Below are 24,370 nucleotides of genomic sequence, written 5' to 3'. Positions count from 1 at the left end.
TTCTATTATATGTATTTAATTGTTGCCTTTTCAAGTATAATCTATTATTGTAGCTGGAGTCAGCATGTTCTGCTGCCATCTAAATTATGGAATTATGGATTCCCTGAAGTCTATCAGGTATTCATCACAAATTCAAGTTTGCTTTCAATAATTTGGAACTTAAAGCATTTAGTGTATTTCATTATGTAGTATCATATCAAAAAAATAATTCAGGAGTAAGTATGCAGACAGCACAAAGCTGGAAATATTGAATATTTTTTGAACAAGTGAATTTGAGTCATTTCAACTTCAACTATGATGATGAACAAGCCTCGCTAGAGCTCATGTCAAAACTCCCTACCAGGATGGGGATATGACTCCTTTCTGAACTATGGCTCAGCTTGGTGGTATATTCCTGTAACACACTTGGACCCAACTCCACGTTCTCTAAATGCATTCCTACCTTTAGCTGACATCTTCAACAACAAAAGTAATTTCTGGGAGAATAAATGAAGAATGACCATCTGCCTACTTCAACCAATAATTCAGTTTGTATCAGCACTGTATTTATTCTCTGCATTTTAATGGAAGTGTATAATTTTGCACTGTAGCACAGCTGAAGAGTAGAGAACTCGAAAACAAATACAAATAGTATCTATCATTACACATCCTACTTGCATTACTCCCTTTCAAGTCCATCCATTATTGAAGTAAAATACATTTTAAATGCCATTTTTTAGATGTATTTCCTCCCACATGCCAGCACAGGATTTAGAGACTAATATGGTAATCCTAATTCTGAGCACTTGTGCTTTCTCACTGACCCATACGCATGAGTTATCCCAAATAGAGCACACTGGTCCTTGGAAAAGAAACCGAGGAGGCTGTTTTTATAAAGAAACAGACAGATAAACAGTTAGTTGCCGATGTCATACTGTGATGTATGGGTGTGTGCTTCTGCAAAAGCAACCTCATGACTGTGATGCCAGCACCGGCCTCTTTATCTTTCCCTGCTTCTCTTTGTTTGGAGGCATTTATTAAAGCTGTACGCAAGCTGATGTTGTGGGCTGCTGTGATGGAAGCTCTAAAACTGCATTATTAATATGGGAATATATTTGCAACATATGCTATTACATATTTAATCAATGTACCAGCAGCAAATATTTTTCATATGCAACAAAAGCTACGTACTACTCCATTGTGTAGTGATGGAGAGAGGATCAAAACACCAAAAGCAAAACCATTTGTACTCAAAACAATTGGAGTCAAATCCTGCCATATCCACAAAGAGCTACTAAATGATCCTGGTGCGTGAAGCACATGAAATCCTCACAGGTGAGGCACAGGAAAAGAAAACCAAAACACCATTCTTCCCTCATGAGCATCGGTGAACTTTTGACATGGTGGCTACTGCTGATAAACAGCAGCTTGGGCAGTCCACCTCCTTAGTCCAACATTACAACTTCACTTTATTGCAATATAATTGCATATTTCTGTCTCAATCCCACTGCACCAATGCCGCATGTGTCTTCACGTGTTGGTGCAGTGTCCCTTCACTTTCATCTCCTCTGCTTCCTCTCTCCGCATTTCCCAGTTGGCAATGAGTGGTTTGGGGTTTGTTTTTCAAGCTGTAGGTGCATTATGTCTCCCATACAGGGGGTGACACAGCCACCGGATTGCCTGGAAAAAGCCAGGAGGGAGAAGAGGAGAAAAAAAGCGAGCCTTCATCTCCATCATCAGTAAATCCATGCAAGTAAATCACAACGTATTCAATACTTCATGCAAACACTAATTTTGATTGGTTGCTAAAATCCCTGCTCCCAGCGTTATCCATACATCCACAGAAAATGTTCATACAAGAGTAAGAGGGATATTGCCTCTATATCTTCATTACCTTGAGGAAAAAATAAATAAGAACAAAACAAACTGGAGATGCATGTGGGGGTAAGTGGATTATTCTTAAAATTATTTCTGTCCTTTCTCTAACATCTCTTTTTACTGCACGAAACAGAGCTAAATCTTGCTCTTAGAACTACCAGTATTTAATTATGCAAATTCTGGAGCATCTCTTCCCATTTAGTTTTGCAAAACAAAAAGTGAAATCCCATAAGAAACATAGTAAGCAGATATATATATTTTTTCAAATAACTCATTCCCTGTAGGATGCAAGCAACATCTCAACTTGGAGGCACAAAACACTTCCTACATTTTTAAGCGGTGCGCTGATTGAACTTAGTTTGCTCCAGCAGTATTGCTATTTAAGTCACAATAATGTGACTTAGAGCAGTATATTTTCTAGCAGAGTAAACTCTGATACAGCCGCTGCACAGGATGATGGCTTTAGGAGTGGTCAGCAAAATACACGGTTTAGAAAACCCCTCAGTAAAACCAACAACAGCACCATCACAACACCACTGGTTTCGCTCATCAGATTCAAAAGAATTCCCAGGAACATTTTGACTGGGAACTCAGCAGGACGTGCAGAACAGCACGGTGCAGCCCCACAGCCACGCCGGGTAACCGGGAACGTGAACCTGCCCAGTTTGCCTCTGACGTTCCTCCTTTCCCCACCCTCCACTGACAGAGGAAACTACCAAGAAACCCTGTTCTTTGTTATGCTTCAGAAGTATTATTAAATTAGGGTGGAAGTGAACCAAATACATGTCTGCCATGTACTGGAACTGTTTTTTCTAGTTGTAATTTACAATGCATTTGTCTAACCATATTAAGTACTTCACAATCCTGGCATTACATGTGCAAGTATATTTCCTTCATATCTGTTTTCCATTTTACAATGCTTTAATCGTTCACAAGTAATAACATAGTTGATTAATTTTTATATTTGAGCTGCAATTATGCTTTGGAATCTAATCTGTAAGAACCGAGGCTGTACTTTAATATAACCACCAGACTTCTACATTACAAACCAAATTATCCCCGGTCCCTTCTCCCTGCCACCACCACCTCCCACCTCTTCAGCATTTGGAGAATGCTCCTCAAACTGAGGTTTCTGCTGTACAAAACTATGGACTCAAACCTGCCTTAACTTCCTTGTGAGATGGTAAAATAAAATCACTGGCTGTGGCTCAAACCCAACTTTAATCATGGTTTAGCAACAGCCAATATTTTTACATACCAGAAAGTACAATTTTGTTTCTGGAGTCTAAGCACTTCCATTTAATTTTGTGCAAGCTTGAGTCAAGGAAGTTTAATAGATATTTTTGCCCCAGATTTCCAGCAATATAACTTCTGGATGCTTTTGAAGATTTTGGACCTACTAGCATACAAGAAAAAGGAATAAATGGGTACAGCAGGCACTTCACTCTTTCTCCCCATTTGAATTTCATGGGCCTTCTCCCAAAGCTCTTAGTTCTGTACAACCCTCCAGCAAAGTCTCACAGCAACTGTAAATCCTCATTAGGCAAAAGTGGGTATGGAGGTGAACCATGGGATTCAGCGTTGCCTCCCCAACTGCTGCAGTATGCTCCAAGAATTCATTAGTGAAATACAAAACTAACAACCACTATACAACACAAGTACATGAGAACTGATTTTATGCTCACACTATCATAATTTTTTTTTTTTTTTTTTAATGAGGAACAAGAGCAGACAGTAAGACCACAGCATTTGTTTTGAGGTTTCATTGTGCTGCCCCAAAATCAAGTTGTTTCAGCCCCTTGAGTAAGTACCTGCTAAATAAAAGCTTTAGATCTACTTTCATACATGGAGCTGCAGGAGTACCTATCCTTGTTCCGAGTGTCTATGTCGGACGTGAACTGAGGCTGGCTGAAAGTTAAGTCTGTTTTTCATAGGGAACTTTTCTTCTCTTTTTAATGCCAACTGAAGGAGTGAGTCGTTCTGCACATGCCCAACGGGAGCCCTGGCTCCCAAGGCCGCCATGTCTGACCGGCCCTGCGCAGTCAGCCCAGCGGATGGTACATGTGCTCTGCAGGGCTGCAGCTGCTGCCACGTGGCACAATGGAGAACACCATAATTTTGTTAGAATAACGAAGCCTGTAAGTGGCTAACGCTACAGTTTAGAACAGCGACTCTTCAGATGCGGATCTCCAGACAAAATAATTGCTGTACGATTTCCTAAGCCTGTTACAGTGCTCAGCTTCTTAGAAGCTCTCAGCCATCTCTGCCTGTATTGCTTAAAGCAACCACCCTTTTCAAGGAACCAGGTAAAATTGTATGTATTTCAACTACATCTGCTTTTAGACTTGCTCTAGAGGTTAAACAGTCTTCATATATACATAATCATTCCCATTTCATTACACAATAAATATTTCAAGACAAAATTCAAATTCAAACAAATCTCCTGTCCAGTCATAACTGTGTCTTACGGTTCATGGCTCTAAATACAATGTATACACCAAGAGTATTTTGCAACGACTACTCAAGGCCATTAGCTGAGAAGACTTTTCAGTTGCTGGGTGTCAGGCTGCCAATTCAGGACTCAGTGGATATCGGTGGTCTGAGTCATACTTCTCAGTAATTTAAGTAAAGCAGAAACTTCCAGACACTACAGTACAAACAATGTCAAGTTTCCCATCTTGAACCATGTGTATCTTAAGCACCTGCCTTTATGTATCTAGCGGGGTGACAACCAGCACCCTTTCAACCTTTTACCTTTTCATCTACCACCTCTCTGAGCAACCTGAGCCACCATCTCACTACTCTCATTGTAAAAAAACTTCTTCCTTATACTGAGTTGGAATATACCTTCTTTTAGTTTAAAATCATTACCTCCTGTCCTACCATTTATCTAGGATCTTCATTTGGAAATCTTTCCTAACGCTGAGGAAAATATTTCTGACATGGAAAGCAAAGATACCAATCAAATGAAGCACATAAGCACCTGCTTAAATGTCAATCCTGTACATCCAAAATGATGCACTTGAATTTCACTACAGCTTTTGCAAGCACGAGCAGCACGTGAAGGGTTTCCTGTGCTCACTTCTGACGAGCACGCAGCAGCAGAGCAGTGTGTGCTCGCTGCCCCTTGCACTGGGAGCTCTCAGCTCTCAGTCTGCCCCAGGAAACTGAAGCCAAGTTGCTGTAAGGCAGAACATCCAGTTAAAAAACAACCATCCTCGCTGACATTGCAAGACAAATGTTACTACACATTATATGGGTATGGTTCTCATCTGATGCAAGACATCTACCACACTTTTGAAGAGATCATATCTTATATCACAGCAGTAAAGTAGTCGCTGAAAATACTGAAATATCTCAGATGAGTAGAGCATTTGGGATTGATATTCTTTCTAAAGATCAACTGCTGACTAGAAAACCGTGCAAGAATGAAAGGACTATTTAAACAGAAAGGATCATCTTGTTAAGCTTGTTAAAAAGTCCATTTCTTACAGTATAAATGCCCATTCCCTCTATATACCTCATTACCAAAAGCCTTGGGGAAAAAGGTAGCCTGACAAACAGAAGCAGCAGCCCAGCTTCAAGCCAATTTCTGCTTTTGGAAACTATGAAACAGAGAGGAGGTGCATATGCACGTCCACAAGAAAGAATCTGGCCTAACATTTAAATTGCACTTGGAAAAGATCATCTTATTTGAATAACTCACTGTTTAGACACATCGGGCATTATCATCTGTTCCTTCTTCCTCGCATCCACCGTTGGCTCCACAGGGGTAAGTACTACAGCAGCACACGAGACTATCGACTGGTATGAGTCTTCCCGGCAAACTGCAAAGATAAAAAAATCTCAGTTTTAAAGAGTGATATCTGATATATTGACTAATGTTTTCCATTAATACAAATTATTAATGTATTACTGTGCTGGATGGTATGACTCGGATGATATACAGAGCTGGAAGAATGATCGTGTATTTCAGCTGAGCATCTGGCTCAATCAGCACGAACACATAAATACACAAAAGTTCCCAACCTCCAGACAATCATATTTGTTACAAGTTACACGTATTCTAAGTTCTAAATTGCAATTATCACTAGTAATTTAGTACTTAGCAGTCACCACTCCTGGTGATTTTGAGGGTATAGATTTCCTTTACAGCCAAGGTGTATCTTTATGAGCCAAATAAAAACTGGAATTAAGAGCGGGCTGTACTGAACAAAGCACGGCAGCTTCTTACATTCTGGATTTATGGAACTATCATATATCATATGTAAACAAGAAGAAATGTGGTGACCTATCTTTCAAGCAGAAACTCACACAGTATTTTATATGTAGAACATATACAACTATTTTACATAGTGTACACATGCACATACACAGCCAATACATAGCCCGTAAAACAAGGATGACAGCTATGAATTCTCAGCAACTGGAAGCCAGAAAGAACATATTTTACAAGTACATATAGTTATGCAAGATTGTGACAGCTGGGAACATTGAACTGCGACATTTATCAGTGGAAGACTTGCTTCTGAAGACTTACGCACCTTCCATCCTCCACAACCATGTGCCTCCTCCTCATTGCCCACAGAAAACATGTTTTTGCATAACCTCTGCTCCTCTTAGAAGAGAAGCAGAACTGGAGTAAAACTCCCTGCATATTGCCTTGACTGGGTCAAGAACAACTGCGCTGGTTTACCCTGAGCACTCGCATTCCATTCAACATCAATTCACACATCAAGATCCCCTCTGGATCAGTAACTGCTGCTTTAAGGCAGCCGGAAAATAGATTTTAAGGAACGAGTCAGAACAGGGTTGGGTATTTCTACAAAGGTTGAAAAAGTGCAAAGGTCTATTTTGTTTTCAGAGCAATTCTGAGCCATTCGACAAGCAGCACGAACAGCTCGAGTGCGAGCAGATTCTGGCAGGAAGAAAATCTTTTTGTGGAGTACATGTAATTACATTTAATGCATTTGATGTTCTCCAGCATTGCTTATGCTTGTATGTTTAAATATTAACATGCACATTGCACTAAGTGACTAAGACACAGTACCGAAACCTTACCCCAATTTTTCTTTGGGACAAGAGCTACTCAAAACTTTGTCACGACAATCAACACTCACCTCCAAACCATGGTCATACCCAAAGAGAACTTGCTGTATTGCCTACAGGTACTTAAGGAGGAGACACCTTGTAGCTTCATGCAGAACAAATTATCGAGGGAACTAATGCAAAACACATTGAACTAGAAAGACGACATAAGAAAACAAAAAAATTGGTGATTTTTATCCTACTGTGTTACCTGCAACTAGCAGGCAGTCTACTAGCAAAGTGCAATACAAAATAGTGCCTCCTCACTGCAACGAGTGACTGAGCATGAACATTTATGTCTATTTGACTCTTACTTACAGTCAAGGATTGTAAAAAACAGGTTTGTAGAAGAGTGATACTGACATTCAGTGCCTGAATTTTAACCTGAAACACTGATTAAAAAAAGGGAGACTAAAGGATGAAACAAATACGTATTTTTCTTTAAAAGAGGTGGGGTACCACTTGTATATGTAGTTATTACTTCAGAACTTGTGAAAGGTCTGGTGACTACAAAAGCAACACAGGGCAGGATTTTCCCTGGATCACCCTCCATCCATCAGGGAAGTTACAAAGAAAGAGAAAATAGGAAACCACAAGTAACACAGATGACACTGCTGGTCTCCTGCCCTTTACAGAAATTTCACAAGTGAATAAAACTGTGAAATTGCTTTTATTTAGTAATTAATGCTATATAGGAGTTGTATAATCCCCTCAATTCCAGCTAAAGACAAATCTGGCGGTCACCCAGTGATCTGGACTCACTGAATTCAGTGTCCTCCCCTCCCAGACAGCGATAGCTTTGCTCTGGCCTTTGAAAAATCACTGCAACTCCTCCTTTTCATCTCCAGCCTCCGTGCACACAGTTATAAGCCATTATGGGACATTATAATTAACTAAAATGTCATGAAATAGCGACAGCACAGCAGCAAGTAATTTTCACCTACTGGAGTGTATTCTCTTATTATCAGTTCATAGCTTGCATTAAAATAATAAGAATGTGCTCTCAACTTTAACACTGATGGGGATGGGGACAGTTTTACTGAAGGAGACTTGCTTTCATTTTACACTTCAATCTTCTCTTAAGTTTAGCTTCTTTTCTACACCTTCATTTTTATGTACAAGTGGTTTACATCACTCCAAAAAAAGCCCATTAGTGATGTCCACATCTCATACTCTTCATGAATCCAAATCTCTCAAAATATTACAGACCTCAGAATACCAAACCAACACACTAAGGGATTATCCCTTTTAACCATGAAACCTCTCCTGTCGAATTTGCAGTTCCTTTAAGAGATTGATATTTAGTATCTCTGAATGTGTTATACACTGAATACCTTCAAAAAAAAGAAACAAGTAGTTCAATAGAAGTGAGATGGTCTTTTTCACTATCATTGCATCTACTTTCTCCACAATTCATTCATTATGTGAACCAGCTAACAATTGCAGTGAAATAATACAAATGGAGGAACATCTTTGCTATTATTAAAAAAAAACAATGTTTTTGTTAGTGAAATAAAAGACACTACATACCGAATACAGTCATGTAAAGGACAGCTCTACAGAAAGAGAAAACAGTCTGCCTTCATTTAATACTATTAAAAAAGAGCTGCATGGCTTTTGAAGTTGGATCATTTCTCCCCAGATTTTCAATTTATACTTTAATGACACATCTGGTTTGTTCTCTTTCATTGCCAAGTGTTTTCCAAGCACCCCACATTCTGATCAGTGGGAGCGCTGGTTTGGATTGACCCTCGTTGGTGTAAGCAGTGCCACATCATTCACTACCTAAACAGATCTCTACATCTGCAGAAGAAAAACACTCACTATTTTTTATTTCCCCTTTCCTCTTTCTTTCAAGAACAATGAGAATGACTAATTAAACAGTTTTCTTCTAGTTTGAACCAACCACCAAAACATCTTTAATTCCCTAAATAGGACAGTAGGAAGCCTTCAACAGCTACTGAATAGAACGTGTCTCTCTGGAGACTAAAAAGATTTTTGAGCTCTAGGGGTGTCATTTACAATGTCTATTGTTAATTGTACACATTTTTTCCCTTTTTTTTTTAATAAAGGATAGAGCAAAATCTGGTTATCATCACTATCAAAAAACAAAGTCTCCCTTGACACAGATGCAAATTGTGGGGAGATGAAATGAGCAAGTACTACCTGCTCCAAGAAAACAGAAGGGAAATGTTCAGCTGCCGTGTGCAATGAAGCATAAGGGATTCATGACACGGGGAGACAAAACAGTGAAGGATTTTTGGATTTTAAAAAGCCGGGCACTTATTCTGACAACTCCAAATATTTACACTTCTGCCTGTGCAGTTTAATCAACAATCAGCGTTCAATAGACAGATCAAGGCTGGAAACAACTGCTAAAAAACCTTCTGCTTTGGTAAAAAAGCAGGTGACCCCCACAAGGGTGGAAGGCGCTAAATACTCTCCCCATTTCAGTTCCATACCCTTTCTCAGCCCCAGAAGCACAACAAAATCTTTTAATACTTTGTTATTAGACTCTAAAGCCCAAGGAGACTTTCAGACTCTTTAAAGCAACACAAAAGGTCAAGGTAATTTGGGTAAATGACATTTTTGACCATCAACTTTAAAAAGGCCTAATATTAAAAACTAAAAATAGCCTAATTTTCCTGTTGCCTGATTCTAGATTTGATGATGATCTCCAGGAAAAACAGAGAACTAAATGGATCTTTTTTATTATTAGTTCAACAGTTATTCTAGGGCCTCTTGTCCCTTCAAAACACCAACATTTCACAATATTGGCCAAATGCATACTTCAGAGAATGAGACTACATGCTCGCAGTCCCCAAAGGGTTTGCTGTAATAATTCTGCAATAAAACCACAGGCTCAATTCTTAAACACAGTATAGTCCCAACCAGAAATTTTGTAATAGCAACAATTACAGACCCATTACAGGCAAACAAATTACTTTCTATCAGGTTCTTATGTTTCCTGGCTCTTTGGTAATATTCCTGAAGGCTGCCCACACCAGTACATTATGTGGCGCTGAGGAGTCAGGGAATTCTTCTCACATTCGCAGTTCTGTAGCGATTACCTGCACCCTTGCTTTTGCAATCTACGTTTGTTTGCTGTTACAAGCCACTGTGATAATATAGTAACAGCCACATGTGAAATTTGGTTCTGCTGACCTGTGCTCCACGCATAAGGAATTAAACTGTAAGAAGCAGTAACGCTGCTTGTTGTAATGTTAATGCTTAACGGGATGCTGCCCTTGGTGTTGATAGCAAATGGGAGGGCATGGCTGTCACCTAAGGATCCTGCGGAGATGGGAAGTGATGGAGACACATTCTTAAAATAATCACCTAGATACTGATGCTGCTGCTGGCCCACTTCTAGCACACCTTCTCTTAAGCACCGACAGAACAACAGGACGGGCAGCACCACAACTGCTGCTCACTCTTCTCAAGCATCCTCCCCCAGTTTACGAGATCTTGCAGACTTGCTGGAATAGAGGGACTGTGTCTGTATTTACTAATCCCCCATGGATTTTATGAATTTGTTCAATTACTTCTGTGCTTGCACAAATTTGTAGCATCTACATCCTGCAGAGTTCAAAGCAGAACCATAGGTTATGTGAAGAAATATTTATATGAGCCCATTTTACACTTACTACTAACTAGTTTCATTTGACTCCCCCAGCTTCAGTATTGGAAAAGACAACGTGCGATCCCCCCTTCACTTTCCACTCCGGATTTTACAGACTTCTTTCGGATGCTTTGCTGTAGAATCTGCGTTTGTACCTGTACAAACCCTGTTCCGCACCTCCGCCCTCTCCACGAAGAACCACTCCAGACTGCAGTTCCCACAGTGATGGATCACCGTAGTAACACCAGGAGAAACTACAACCGCATTGTTGTTAAGTAGGTTAGCTTTTCAGCTGGAACTACTGCGCTCCTAAAACATTCTAAGTATATCTATTTATGCTTGAGGCTGCCTCTAAAATATTTTCCTACACAGTGAACTACTTAAAGCAAATATTGTTCTAAGCAGCCTACACAGGAAATGAAAAAAACAACCTTCAAAAATAAAAGCATATTCTATATCCAGTAGGTAGGTATTGCTTCTCAATATCAAAAAAGCACTGTTGCAGTGTTAACATTGGGGCTTTTAAAGTATCAGCTAATTTTCATTAGCTTTTAGCAACATTATCAGTCAGGGTGATGTCACAGGCTTGAATTTTTAGCACTGTGGTCTGTGACTTGTTCTGTGACACGGACATGAATAAAACCCACATACATAAAAGGAGAGAAAGGTTGTGATGAAAGACTAACGATGTGAGCCCCAACAGGAATGTCTAATTCTGCCAAATAGCAGGAAGTCTCATAACAGTACAGCATGAATATCCATTAGAATAAAAAGTAGAGGCTTAGTCATTCCATCTAGGATGCATGGTAACAAACACCATGTGGCCCAAATAAGTGCGTGCACAACTTTTGCTTTACTTATTAAACTGTCTTTATCTCAACCCATGAGTTTTCTCTTCCAATTTGTTCTTCCTACTTTCTCCCCAGCCCATCACAGGGGAGTGAGCGAGCGGCTGCGTGGTGCTCAGCTGCCGTCTGGGCTTAAACCACGACGGTCCCAGCTGCTTGTGCACCTGGCACGGCGTGAGAACCTGAGAAGTCCTTCCTGTGACTGAAACATCAGCGTATTATCAACATTATTCTCGTTCTATATCCAAAGCACAGCACTATATCAGCTACTAGATAGAAAATTAACTCTATCCCAGCCAAAACCAGGACAACAAGGAGAAAATCCCAACAGGGATTTCAGCAGCCACAAGAGGCGGCTGCCCTCAAGTTCCATTTTCAGCCAAGAGAAGAATAACAGTTTTAGTTCTGGTTTTGATCACGTTTGGTTTTCTATTTAAGCTGCATGTTGCCTTCAAGAAAAGGAGAGAAACAGGAGTGACTGTGAAACTGGCATCTTAAAAGGAGGAATATAAAAAGACCTGCAGGGCATTTCTGTAGGCACAATACAAGCCCCTGAAGGAATGACTACTCTAACAACAATATCCTCCACTGTCATTCACCGAAAGTAAAACTGTCAAAACTCAATTGCAAGCATTTGCAGGAGCATAGTCTCTTGGCTTCAACTATTATTCTTGGCTTAGCTGAAATAAAGACTGACTGGCAAGCCAGATTAATTTATTGTTGTTCTTACTGAATAGCTGTAGTCACAAGAAATTAATTTAAACAATTAATACACGATAAACCGCCAAAAGCAGGGTTTCCCAAGAGAAATTATTAAAGAAAATCAGAATGTCAGCTCTCCTTGCAGTTTGTAACAACAAAAGCTCACCAGGAAAATTACGTGAGGTATTTTTGGTTTGGAGTACGAGGCTGTTTGGCTTTCTGCTCTAACCTACTGGCACCTGGCAGCAGGAGCACCGGGCCCAGTGGAGCTGTGTGTCTTCTCCGTCACAGAATGAGCCCTTTCCAGCCTCGGTGACGAGCAAACCAGCGAGCAGTCCCTGCAGCAGCACACTGGACACGGTTATTCCTGACTCGTTCCTTCTTTCACACAAGTCACTCATAGGCTGTGTATTAGAAATTGACTGCAGACACTGAAAAGATTAGAGGATTTGCAAAGATTTCTCAAAGAACACATCCCCCATATGTATTAAAAAATGCGAACAATATATTTCACACCTTTGCCCTCTCTAACATGGGTGGCTTCATTTTTTTCTTTCAAACTCTTGTGGGAGTTTTGTTGTCATTGTTTTTGTTTAGCAATTAAAATTGCCCCAGCTCTGGAACCTTGCTAAGTTAATAACTCAGATAGGTCCAATATTTGCACATTTCCCTTGAGAATCTTCCAGATCACTATGTGCTAAACCAGTATTGAGGCTTTGGTTTGTTTTTCTCAGGGCTAAAACAGTCCAAATTTTATAAAATCAGTTTTCCGGTACTGTTTAATAAATCTAACACCACATACCAAATAAAAATCAGTCTCCTTGGGAAATGACAACAAATGCATATTAGGGAAAGTTAATTGCACGTTATTCCTCAGAGGCACCGCTGGCCAAGGCTGAGCCCAGCGCCCATTTACACAGCTTGTGGATTTTGTGATACGTTGTGTTTGTTGCCTGTCATTAGCTAGATTTCAACGCCAAATGAAACTTGGCCATCTGATGTGGCGTGGCACAGGTACACGCTGCGGTTCTTCTGAAAGTTCAATAGTACAGTATTCCTGATGCAAAATCTGGAAGAGCAGAGCCCGCTGCTGTGCCAGGTTCATCCGCCATCTGCCAAGTTCTTCCAATTAATGGTCAAAAAGCAGCATCATTTTTCCCATTGATTTTCAGAAGTAGGGACTGCTAGCCAACCATCTATGCTGGAGATAAAGGATATGCCAAGCAAAATATACGCATCTGTCTTAAAAGCAATAAAACAGTGATCGTTACACTGATGCCTTTTCACACTTCCTCTAAAAGTGTCAAATAGTAGAAAAAAATCACTAAGGCTTTAAATCTGAGTTTTGAGAGCCATGTATTTTAATTTAAAGCTAAATAAATTGAAATAGCAATAGATTATGCTTGGCAAAAAGGATCAGGGTCAAACTGACACAAAGGTCAGGCAAGCTCAGCAGCCTTAAGGAGCCATTAAACTGGACAATATTAAGAGTATCTGAATGCAGCCCAATGGAGGATTATAGCCCGAGAGACACAGAGCGCAGACTGTCACTGCACCTCTGCAGTGGGGTTTTGGTTCACAGCAAACTAGCGACTCAATGTGCTTCCTTTGCAAAAATGGCCAACACAAGCCTTGGCTGTACAAATACTGAATTGGTGACGCTGGCTCAACTCAGTTACCATCTCATATCCCAAAAGGATGCGTTCGTCATGCTGTATGTGATCCTGTGTGGAATCCAACTCCAGACCTCCCTAAACAAGGTATATCACAAGTTAAACTGAAGCTTTAAGAGCAATTAAACTATTGGCGGGGGAAACCCAGAACTTAAAACGGTGGCTGTCTGTGTTTAGACATTCAAAATCAACCAATAACTTTCTGGTACTGAGGAGACTGGACTTGATGAACTGAGGCCCCGTCTAACTGGGAAAGTCACACAAGCTGGTTGCTCAAGGCCACGCTACAAGGGTGCAAGACAGATCCTGCAGTTATCCTGACCTGTCAAGCAGTGGGTTTAATTATACAAGTGGTCATGACAAGCAAAATAACATTAGTATGGAGAAATGTTTTTGAGACCATTTTCCTTAAGAAAGTTATCCAAATCTTATTCCTTTTCCTGTAATTTTCAAATCTGGTACTGACATTTCACATTGCAGCCCCACAGAGCTAACAGAGGGAAAGATGAATCATGTATCAGAAAAATCCATATAAAACTACACAGTTTTAATTTCTGCCAAAAATATTTTCCTCTGCACAGGGCAGAACTCTGGAGAACACGCAGATGTCTGTTAACCGGCCGTGTGCTTGGCAACCACGGGTAAATACATCTGAAAATCCTCAGAACCTAACTTGTGAAGAAATTCAGTTGCTTCTCATTTTGTGGTACACGCGAAGCTGTTCACAGAACACACAAACCTACGAACCAATGCGACACCTCAACCCAAGGCACTGAGAATTCAGCACGGGCTGTTCAGATTCTGTCAGTCATAAAAACTGCACAGCAAAGAACAAATAAATAAGTCACTTTTATTTTATTGGCAACCAACGATTTGGAGAGTAGATAATAACAAAACATTTGTGTATTAGCCCTCTACCTTGATTTAAGCACCTTTATCCTGGTTTTGGCTCTAAAAAGGAAAGAGTGCCATTTAGTGGTCAGGTAGCTTTACTGCGCCAGTTAAACTAAATGCAATACTGTACACCGATAATATTAGTAAGAGGATAGCATTGTTATTGATACTGTTGGTTTTACTTGATGAAATACCATAAACGCTATTTTGAAGAGGAAAGCTTACCTTTTATTTAAAGCATGATTTGGAACCTGCACCGAACCTTGTTGTGTTTCATCTCCCCCAACAGCAAAAAGCTACCTGCCCTTTCTCCTGCACTCTAGCCCATCATAATCTAGGCTATAAACTTTACGAATACAGAAGAGGATACAGGGAAATTCTTTAGGTGCTGGCAGAAAGATATCGCAAAAATCTATTCCAGAGAAAAAGTCACTATGTTCTAAAACAGCAGAAGATGCATAGAAACTAAGAGTAAAACACACATTACTGGTTTTCATAGGATAAGTCTCCATCTGAAGTCAAAAAGTAAATGGCCAAATTCACCTGGAGATTTCTTTGGATTCATCAGCCTCAGGATTTCTGAACCCAAGGTGGACTGGCTAAATAGAAGCAGAAAGAGGAAAACTCAATTCTCAGATTATAGCATTTGTCAAAGCAGATGAAGAGCATTCATGAATATGGAAGACTGGTTTGTGCATCTGTGAACACAGCAGAATCTGGCCAAATGACTATTTAAATAGCGAGAACACAGGCAAAGGCCCACGTTCCATCTTCCCTAGGGAAATCTTTGATCTTCCCCTTCAGATGTCACGCCAGAGGCAGCCCAGGAAGCAGTCAAGTCCAACACAGCCTTGCCAAGGTTAGCAGAGGGCAAACGGCCCAGATTTCAAGAGGTACCTAAAAATGAAGGGAAACCACTGTTTTCTAATCCACAGTGAATCCAGAAACATCTTTTACCTACAGCTACACACCAAGGAATCCAGTCTTACTTGAAATCAGCTATATCCACCAGTATCCACTGCTTGTTTCCAAGGGACACTACTCCCCTTTCCTATGTATTTCTGCAGCTTGCTCCTAAAGGGTGGCATGCACAAACAACACATGCACACAGAAACCCAGGCTCTAGCAAAAATATAACCCACATAACAAAGCTGAAAAACTGAGTTCAAGTTTCTAGAATGTAACGCATCTAAAGGCACCGCTCCGTTCCCATCCAAACGTCAACAGCTGATACCTCCACCACCCCACTGAAAATCCCAAGTCCCACTAACTCCAAAAGCTCTCCGGATTATCCTCGTCTCTTCAGAGGGATAATGCACAGAGCATCACCTTGCGGTGCACGACCACCCATCTGGGAACCTTCTCCCCACAGTTCTTTAAGCCGCTGTGTATAATAAGGTCATTTACTTCACTCTCTAGTGAACAATTATGCTTTTAGCTGATTGGAATTTAAGAGCAGGCCTAAGATTAACACTTGACATTTCTTGAAAGCCCTCCATTTTAAAAACAAGAATTATTTGGAATTTACCCAATATTTTAAACATCATATGAATTAATCAAAATAAAACTTTGCTGCTGATAAAATCTTACATACGAATGTTACGTACTGCATTTAATCTACAGTTAAGAAAATATTCAAAAATACAAAGATCCAACAATTGAAGGAAACCTACTTAATGCACCATCCTCCTTAAAAATACCTCTCAAAATTGTTCTATGTAATGACTTTGTGTCTGTCAGTGGCATTTGAACCATCATCTAAAGTAATGTTACTGTATTTGAAAGAGTAACTCCTGTTTCAGTTGAAATTTAGTTCTATAGCTCTGCAATAAATATATATAAAGAAGCACAATTCAGATGTGAGATGCCACTCTCAAAATGTGCTAAAGTTACTGCGCTGAGGCCATCAGCACCCACTTAGATTTAAAAAGCAGGCAACACATTTTCTACTCAAAGATTTCTCACTGTCTGCTTTTAGTTTCCTTTCCTAGGTTCTGTTTCTCTTTAGTAGATTTGATTTCAGAGGTACTTGTCTAGTGTAACAATATAAAGCATAAAATACTGCTATGAGGCAGCTGCAATCCCCTGGGATTAAACACTCAACCAAGGGCTCACTGCACTCCCATTCCCTGTCTGCCTTTGTACAACCTCACAAGCCATGTGGATGGTAATGATTATATACAGAACTGCTACCCACAGATGAGAAATGCTATGAAAGAGCAATACATTAACATTTGATATAGACGCTACTTCTGAATTCTGAGCGTCTATTTTGATATTTAGATCTACTAATGGGTTTGTTGCTGCAATGTGTTTTTAATATGAAGTGCTATATTGAACATTTTGCAACCTGTCAATGCTGAGACAGCAGAGAGACTGTTCAATCTAACGAGCAAATGATTCCCAGAGCGGCACTGTCACTATTAATGATGTCAGGCCACAAACATGAAAGAAAGGAATGATTGCTTACTTTACAGAACCATGACTCCTTGTGATAGAGGAAGAAGCAAAGATTGCGCGGTAGGGGACAGTTCACTGCAGCTGCAGATAGGACGTACGTGGGCTCTGCGCCTCCACGGAAGGACCAGCATTATCCCCCTCAGCCCCTTCAAACTCAAAGATCTAACAAGTAGCTGAAGACTGAAAACTAAGTTTGAGAGCCAGGATGATTTTGCCATCAAGATTGAACATGAAAATCTTAAAGACATGCATTTACTGTGGGGTACGTGAAACTTCCCTTCCCCAGATAACTATTCTAAGTGTTTTATTTATTAGAAAGCCAGACGACAAGAGCTGTGTGTTCACGGTTTCTGGCTGTAGCAGCCAGCCCTCAGCATGGTGCCTGCCCTAGGAAGCTGTAACCAGCTCTGTGGGCCCCACTTGTGTCACTCTTTGCCATTTTCTCCTGCCGGCACAGTCCTGAAGGAGCCAGAGGAGGTGGCTTGTCTGCTACTTGTAACAATATGTGGAGAGCAAGAGAAATATTAGTAAAGCAGAAAGAAACTGAGATAACACAGAGTCTTCAGTACTCTTTGTGCAGAAACAGCTTAATGTTAAAGCCATCCAGCTATGCCTCTAAATAAAAAGAAAATGCACTGATGCACTCCTGGTGGGAATGCTTTGGCCATTTGTTTCCTTTCAGTATGTATTTCTATATATGCAAGAAGGAGACGGGCAATTCCTGCTGCTTCTCTATCTACTGAACAGAAGAGCTTCTCCCCGCCCAGTTACACAATGTCTCTGCTCTTGATTTTTAGGAAAACGTGACTGCCTCTTTAAAACAAGTTTTCAGAGTTTTCACTGCACAAAACAACAAAAACAAGTGCTGAAATCAATTTAGATGGAATAATTTCTATAGAGAAAATAAAAACACTTATTACATTAGCAGCTCTATTTGCAGGTGAACTATTACTGTGCTGTTAAACAGGTATTTCACAGCTTTGACTACGCAACTACATTCCCTTGAGAGGTATTTCCAAAGTTTAGTTACTATTACTACAATACATGAATGCTGAAGTCCAATATAACGGGAATTACCCTTGCAAATAATTCGCAGGAATGCTTCATCATGTACCTAAGTTAGTTATCATTTCAGTTGGAAGAGACCCTCAGGATCATCGAGTCCAACCATAACGTAACCCAACTCTGTCACTAAACCATGTCCCTAAGAACCTTGTCTAAACACCTCTTAAACCCCTCCAGGGATGGTGACTCCACCAGTTCCCTGGGCAGCCTGTTCCAATGCCCGACAAACTTCTCTGGGAAGAATTTTTTCCTAATATCCAACCTAAACCTCCCCTTAGGTTTTGCTTGGGAACAGCTCCTCCAACACCTGAGAAAGTGGGCCCCGTAACACCATAAGGAGCAGAACATTCAACTACAGCAGTCAGCTTTAAAAACTTCACATAGTAAAATTTACATTAACACAGCACTAACTTGGCATTTTTAATAACCTACTAATCAGCGATGAGTAAGTAAGCAATGCATTTCAGTGGCTCGTACTCTGGGTACACGTTCAAGTGGGCAGTTATTTCAGAGTTCCCGGTCAAATCAAATGCCAAATGTTAGAAACATCAGAGAGGAAAAAGCACGGAGAACATGCACGCGCTGCATCATATACTGGATCAAAACAGGCAAACTAATCCTCATTTCTGTGGAGATTAACCTTTATTAACTAGGTGCTGGATAGAGAGGGATAACCATTAACTGCTCAGTAACCCGATGGGTTCACAGTGCCATGACTAGATCTGTGCTTGCTCTAAATGCAATACTCTGCTTGGATTTTGGTTTCTTTTCTAGGGGTACTAATAAAACATTCACTTAAAACCCATAGCCTCTGTAGACATAATTAGCTTGTTACCACGCTGCTAATTACTGCTGAAATTAACAGTAGCATATAAGATTTTAAAATAATTATATAAGATGCTGGTAAAGATTAAACTTACTGACACATAAGCAAACAAACACAATCGAGGACACAAACTGTCCCATTTACACCTTTTGGACTTTGCTGACTTCAGGTTCACAAAACGACTTTGAAGGAGGCTCTGGGGAGACGGTAGAGATGAAGACACACATGGATACCATACAACTGCTCCACATTTTGTAATATATCAGATAATCGGATCATGCAAGTTTTCCCTAATGCTTAAGAATACAATCGGAGTACAGAAAGTTATATGACGGATGAATTTGGTCTTTTGTGCTGTTATCTTCAGCGTGATTTTGAGTACAATTTTTGAGCATAAGCTATATTACAAAGGAAATACATTAAGTCCTGCAAGATCATTTCTACAAAAAGATGAGTTTCTCTTCTCTATTCATAAGGTCTCCAAGGTAAAGACGGAAGAATGGATAAGAACAGTCACAGCTCTAATCCAGAACAGAAACTCCCAGGTTACCACGTTATTCTGGCCTTTTTATTATAATGTCTATATATAGGAATTCCCTGTACTTACAAAACAATTTTTATGAAATGAATTATCACTTCTTTAATGAATTATAGATATTTAACTCCTTATTATCCCAAATGTAGGCAGATTGCAGTCATAGGTACAGTAAGAAATTAATTAAAAATTCCCAACTTCTACAGCAATTTTCCTTGTGGCCTTAATTCAAATATTTCACACCCTTTATAGGCACTGAATTGCTGCTTTCCTTAATTCACATATTCCATTCAAGCACTTTATAGCCACTGAATCACAGCTTTCCTTGATGTCTTCAAATTTCCACGCAATGCTTGTAGTTGGAACTCCGTATTTGCAGGATCATAAAAGCATATTCCTTTGCAAAGTAAAAAAAAAAGTTTCCAAAGATTATTTTACACTATAAGGATTTTTAAAAGAACTTAAGCATACAACACGTCACATTTAAACTGAAACTGCATTTTGAGTGAACCTTGAACTAACCTTTTCCAGACAACACTGGAGTGCAGATGAAGAGACCAGATGTGATAGAAAACGCCCATCATTTCTAAACCCATCACTGATACAGAACAACTCCAGTACGCAGAAACAGCCCAAGCAGCCTGCTAAACAGATACGTACAGAAATGCAGTCCCTGCACAGGATGGACACCTCTTCATGGACATATAAAATGGGAGGGGGGTCGCTCTTGCTCCCAGTGATCCCCTCAGCACTAGGAGGTTTTTTGGAGTAAACGTTAATTTGAAGTAACACCCTCTGAAGCCACCGTTTATTACCCAGCTCTGTAAGGGACAGCTGACACCTTCGAATGCCACAGCATTAATCACGCATATAAATCACTACACAGTTAATTTTTTTCTTTAATTAATTGTTTGCTGGTTTTGTTACAAAGACTCAGGGCTTAATTAAGTACCACAGGAATAGTCCTTCATGTTTTCTGACAGATGCTGTCATAGTCAAAAGTGTTCAGAGACTTTCTTCTCCCTCCCAGTTATCCTGATGCCCTCTGCAGTCACCCTACCCATGCAGGGCACTGTCACAGAACCATACATGAGTTTGGGTTGGAAAATTTCAGAGACTATCCGAGTTTGATATGGTTCGTGCTGCTGTTACAGTTAAAATTCCCCTGACTTTGGAGACGGATGCGCTGCCAGAATCTCACCCACAGTGCTGTTCAGTAACTTATTAGAAGATGTTGCAACTTCTTTTGCTAAAGAGTAAGAAAGATAAAACTGTGCAGATAGCTATATATGAAAAACAGCTCCAATGACAGAGTGGCAATTAATTAAAATTGAAACAACGAAGCACCAAGGTAAGAGTGTGTCCATGTATGACAGCAGTTACGCTCCACCACTTTCTAAACCGATATACTTAAGCTGGTAAAATTCGTCATCCAAGCAGTATGATAAAGTCGCAGATAAAATGTTTGCCATCTAACTAAAAACTTAATATAAGCAGATAATAGATACAACTCTCTTGGCTCTGGACCATCTGGAAGGAATCTTACTTCACTGTGTTGCTAGAATTAACTTTTCCGCACTTTAGTTGTCAAGGCAAATCCTTCAGCTGCATCTCAGTTCTTTCTTAAAACAAAGATTATAAAAACAGACACATGTAAAACAGAGGGAGTTTTTTCCTTCCTTCAAAATATTATTCATTTATTATTTCTCAGCAGTAACATTCATCCAGAGCAGTTGATATCAAACAGCGGATGCTAAGGATTCCGGCAAACAAATCAAAATGAGGATTTCTACCACAAAGAGGCTACCAAGCCAAAAGCCCATTAACGAATAGAGTGTTGCACAAAGAATAAGCCGAGGAATGTGTGATCCTGACACGCGCGGGCACGGCAGAGGGGTTCACACCGCTGAGCTGCTCATCTTCAGCAGCAAGGCTAAGAACAACATGAGCACCAAAACTATTGAACCTGGTACTACTACAGTTCATATTCAGGCACTAGTAAGCATTCAGGGAAGGCTGAGCATATAAAAGCCAAGTCTGACTGCTGATCTGAAAATCTAAGTGCAAATCTAACTAAGCAAAGCCAAACCATTCACCTTCTTCAACAGTTCTATGTAAACACCAGAAGATATAAGAATATATTTTGGGGACCGATGTCCATATTTACTGAAAGCATTACCTCAGCATGACCCCATATGGGAGAGTCTCAGGAGCCCTGCATTTATTCTCAGAATTATTCTAGAACAAATATGCTCCATTTATTACTATAACCTTTTTCTTTTCCCTCGTGGCAACAATAGAATGCTTAATGTAGCCTCTGGCTTTCTTTTTAGTCTAATGAATCAACACTAATAAAAATCAGAGGCAGCTCATAGTTCTGCTGATTAAGAAACCTGTTGATTAAGACCAAGAAAAGAAAAACACTCTACTTCCTTCTTTTTACACTCTTTCTTCCACTAGCGATGTAACAGATGATACAACATTTTAAAAGTGAGTGGATTAGAAGCAGAAGATGCAGCAGAAGCTAACTTACTGAAAATGATGGTTTTCTACTGGAATGTTTTCCTTATTACAATGGAGAAACCATGTTGCTTCACACAAGTCGTGAATAGAAACAAATACAACGTGGTAATTGCTGGTATTTATAGCCATGTGTGTATTAAATGTAAGAGACTGAACTGGACCTCTGTGGCAATGAGGTTTAAACTGTCAGTTGATATGGCATTTTCAAGATTCCCCTCTAGCTATTTCACGTGACATAAAGAACAGTTTAAAAAATGATTTTGCCTACATCAGAAAACAAAAAGTGTTTCCTATTTTTCTTACCCACATCATAAAAAATAAAAACCAGATTTGCATCTTAGATCAGTATCTGTTAGGTTTAAAATAGAGTCTGTTACAGAAAAGGTCATATGAAAAAAAAAAAGGTCTATTTTGATTAAGAATCTGGGACAGAGGTAAGAAACACAACAGTGGAACTCCAGGCACATCTGTTCAATCCCCTTATCTCACTGTCTGTTTTACCTCCACATCACTTCAGGCATCACTCGGGTCTATAAATGACAGATACTAATCAACATTTTTTTAAAAAGCTGAAACACTGGAAGCTCTCGAGGCGACTGGAAACCGCGGTGATGCCAAACGGAGGGGAACACACCAGAAAGCCCCTGTTTTGGTAGGAAACCGGAAGGAGCAAAACAATCAAACAAGAACAGGCCAGATGAGGTAACTGGCTCTTTTCTTCTCTAACCTGTGCGTTACTAAACCCCACCAGTGAACTGAATGCTTCTGGGGATGAGCAGTGAAACAGGGAAAGTTGACATGGAAAATTTCAATGATAGGCTTTAGAGTTGTTTGCCCACTGCTGCCAATGGGCACTTCATACTAGTCGGAGCAATCATGACAAATCGTTTTTCAGATACATTGGTTTTCACTGCACGGATCTGGAAACAGCTCAGTAAAACAGGGCTTGTTAGGTATAGCTGAAGATGATCTCATATTTAGCAGGTCATCTGTATAGCTGTTGAAATTAGCAACTTAATTTGCTTTGAATTTAAAAATGAAAATTAATGGCAGCAGAAGAAAACAATTTTCAGCTCAATTTCAGCATAACGAACAGGAGCTGCACAACCAACCAAAGTGGCGTGCATTTTAGGATTACATAGTGAATGTGATTCTCCAGCAGTTCTACAAATATAATTCCCATTTCAGTCAATTATAGACTGTTTACTCCATTGTTTTTTGAGCCTTCAAACACCACTGGGTTTAATTAATTAAACAAATAAGCAACAGTTTGATTAATCAAGTGCACACAAAATAAACCCTGAAAAATCAGGATCGAGGAAGCTTTCCCAGCAACTTCAAGAGGCTTTTGATCAGGTGCTGCAAGAACACACCAATAATGGTCCACCAGGAAATTAATAAAAGGGTTCTGCGCAGGGGCGCAGGCTTAACAACTGGGCAGTTCTCAATATTAACTGAACCACAGAGGAGAACCATGATTCTAATTAAGCATCAATAGTGAAACATATAGAGAAAGGTGTGTTTCTATATGCTTCAAAGTCTTCAAACATGGGAAACCACTGCAAGTCATGCACAACCAAAGTAGACTATGTGGGCAGATACATGAAGAAGAATCAAACTCGTGTGTGTTTCTCTAGTAGAAGGAAGATTGCAATTACATATGACCAAAAAATGACCTGAAATAATTTTAGAATACTGAGTCCAACCCATGGCGTAATTGACATGGCAGGAAAAAAAAAACACCCCACACCACACAAAAACCCCACACCAAACTCCCAAAATTACAGTTCACCTAAATGACTGAAATTAATTATGATAATGACATGAAACTACAATGCATGAGGAAATTTTCATCCTACAAAAATGTTTCACATTAATATAATTAGGCTACATTCATATATCAGTAATTGACAACAGCTAAGTGGCTTTAAATAACTTCATATGAAATACAATGAATGCAGGTTACTATGGTGATTGGTATAATTCAGGAATAATTGGTTTATATTTTAAACAAACACATTTGATTCTTCAGCCTGAGGCCCAGAAAACATTCAGTAGCTGCTTTGAACTTGAGTTTTCCTGCTTAAAGCCCATGACATACAGAGGAAACTACGACCTTCTCAAAGCGAGTAACGCATTCAATTAGGTGTGCTTCCAAAGTTTATCTATTTTCTTCTAGTTTTGAAAGTATTTTCTCCAGTTCTGCAAACAAACAGATGTTGGCAATGTTGTAATCAATAATTTGTATAGCAGAAGCATCTCAACTCTCAATACCGG

At 39.8% G+C, this 24,370-nt stretch overlaps 1 protein-coding gene across 7 annotated transcripts in view; it reads right to left on the bottom strand.

Annotated features, from left to right (window-relative positions):
* Positions 1-24,370, bottom strand: part of CCSER1 (coiled-coil serine rich protein 1) — a 424,423-nt gene that overhangs the window by 308,326 nt on the left and 91,727 nt on the right. For all 7 annotated transcript variants that reach the window (XM_065062407.1, XM_065062409.1, XM_065062410.1 and 4 more), the window contains exon 5: positions 5,564-5,684. In XM_065062407.1, coding sequence (XP_064918479.1) covers positions 5,564-5,684 — 121 coding nt within the window. The remainder of the gene's footprint in view (positions 1-5,563; positions 5,685-24,370) is intronic.

This window comes from Columba livia, chromosome 4, assembly GCF_036013475.1.
Source record: "Columba livia isolate bColLiv1 breed racing homer chromosome 4, bColLiv1.pat.W.v2, whole genome shotgun sequence".
NCBI classification, from domain to species: Eukaryota; Metazoa; Chordata; class Aves; order Columbiformes; family Columbidae; genus Columba; species Columba livia.
Note: the sequence above shows the minus strand (reverse complement) of the source record. Positions and strands in the feature narration are given on the sequence as shown.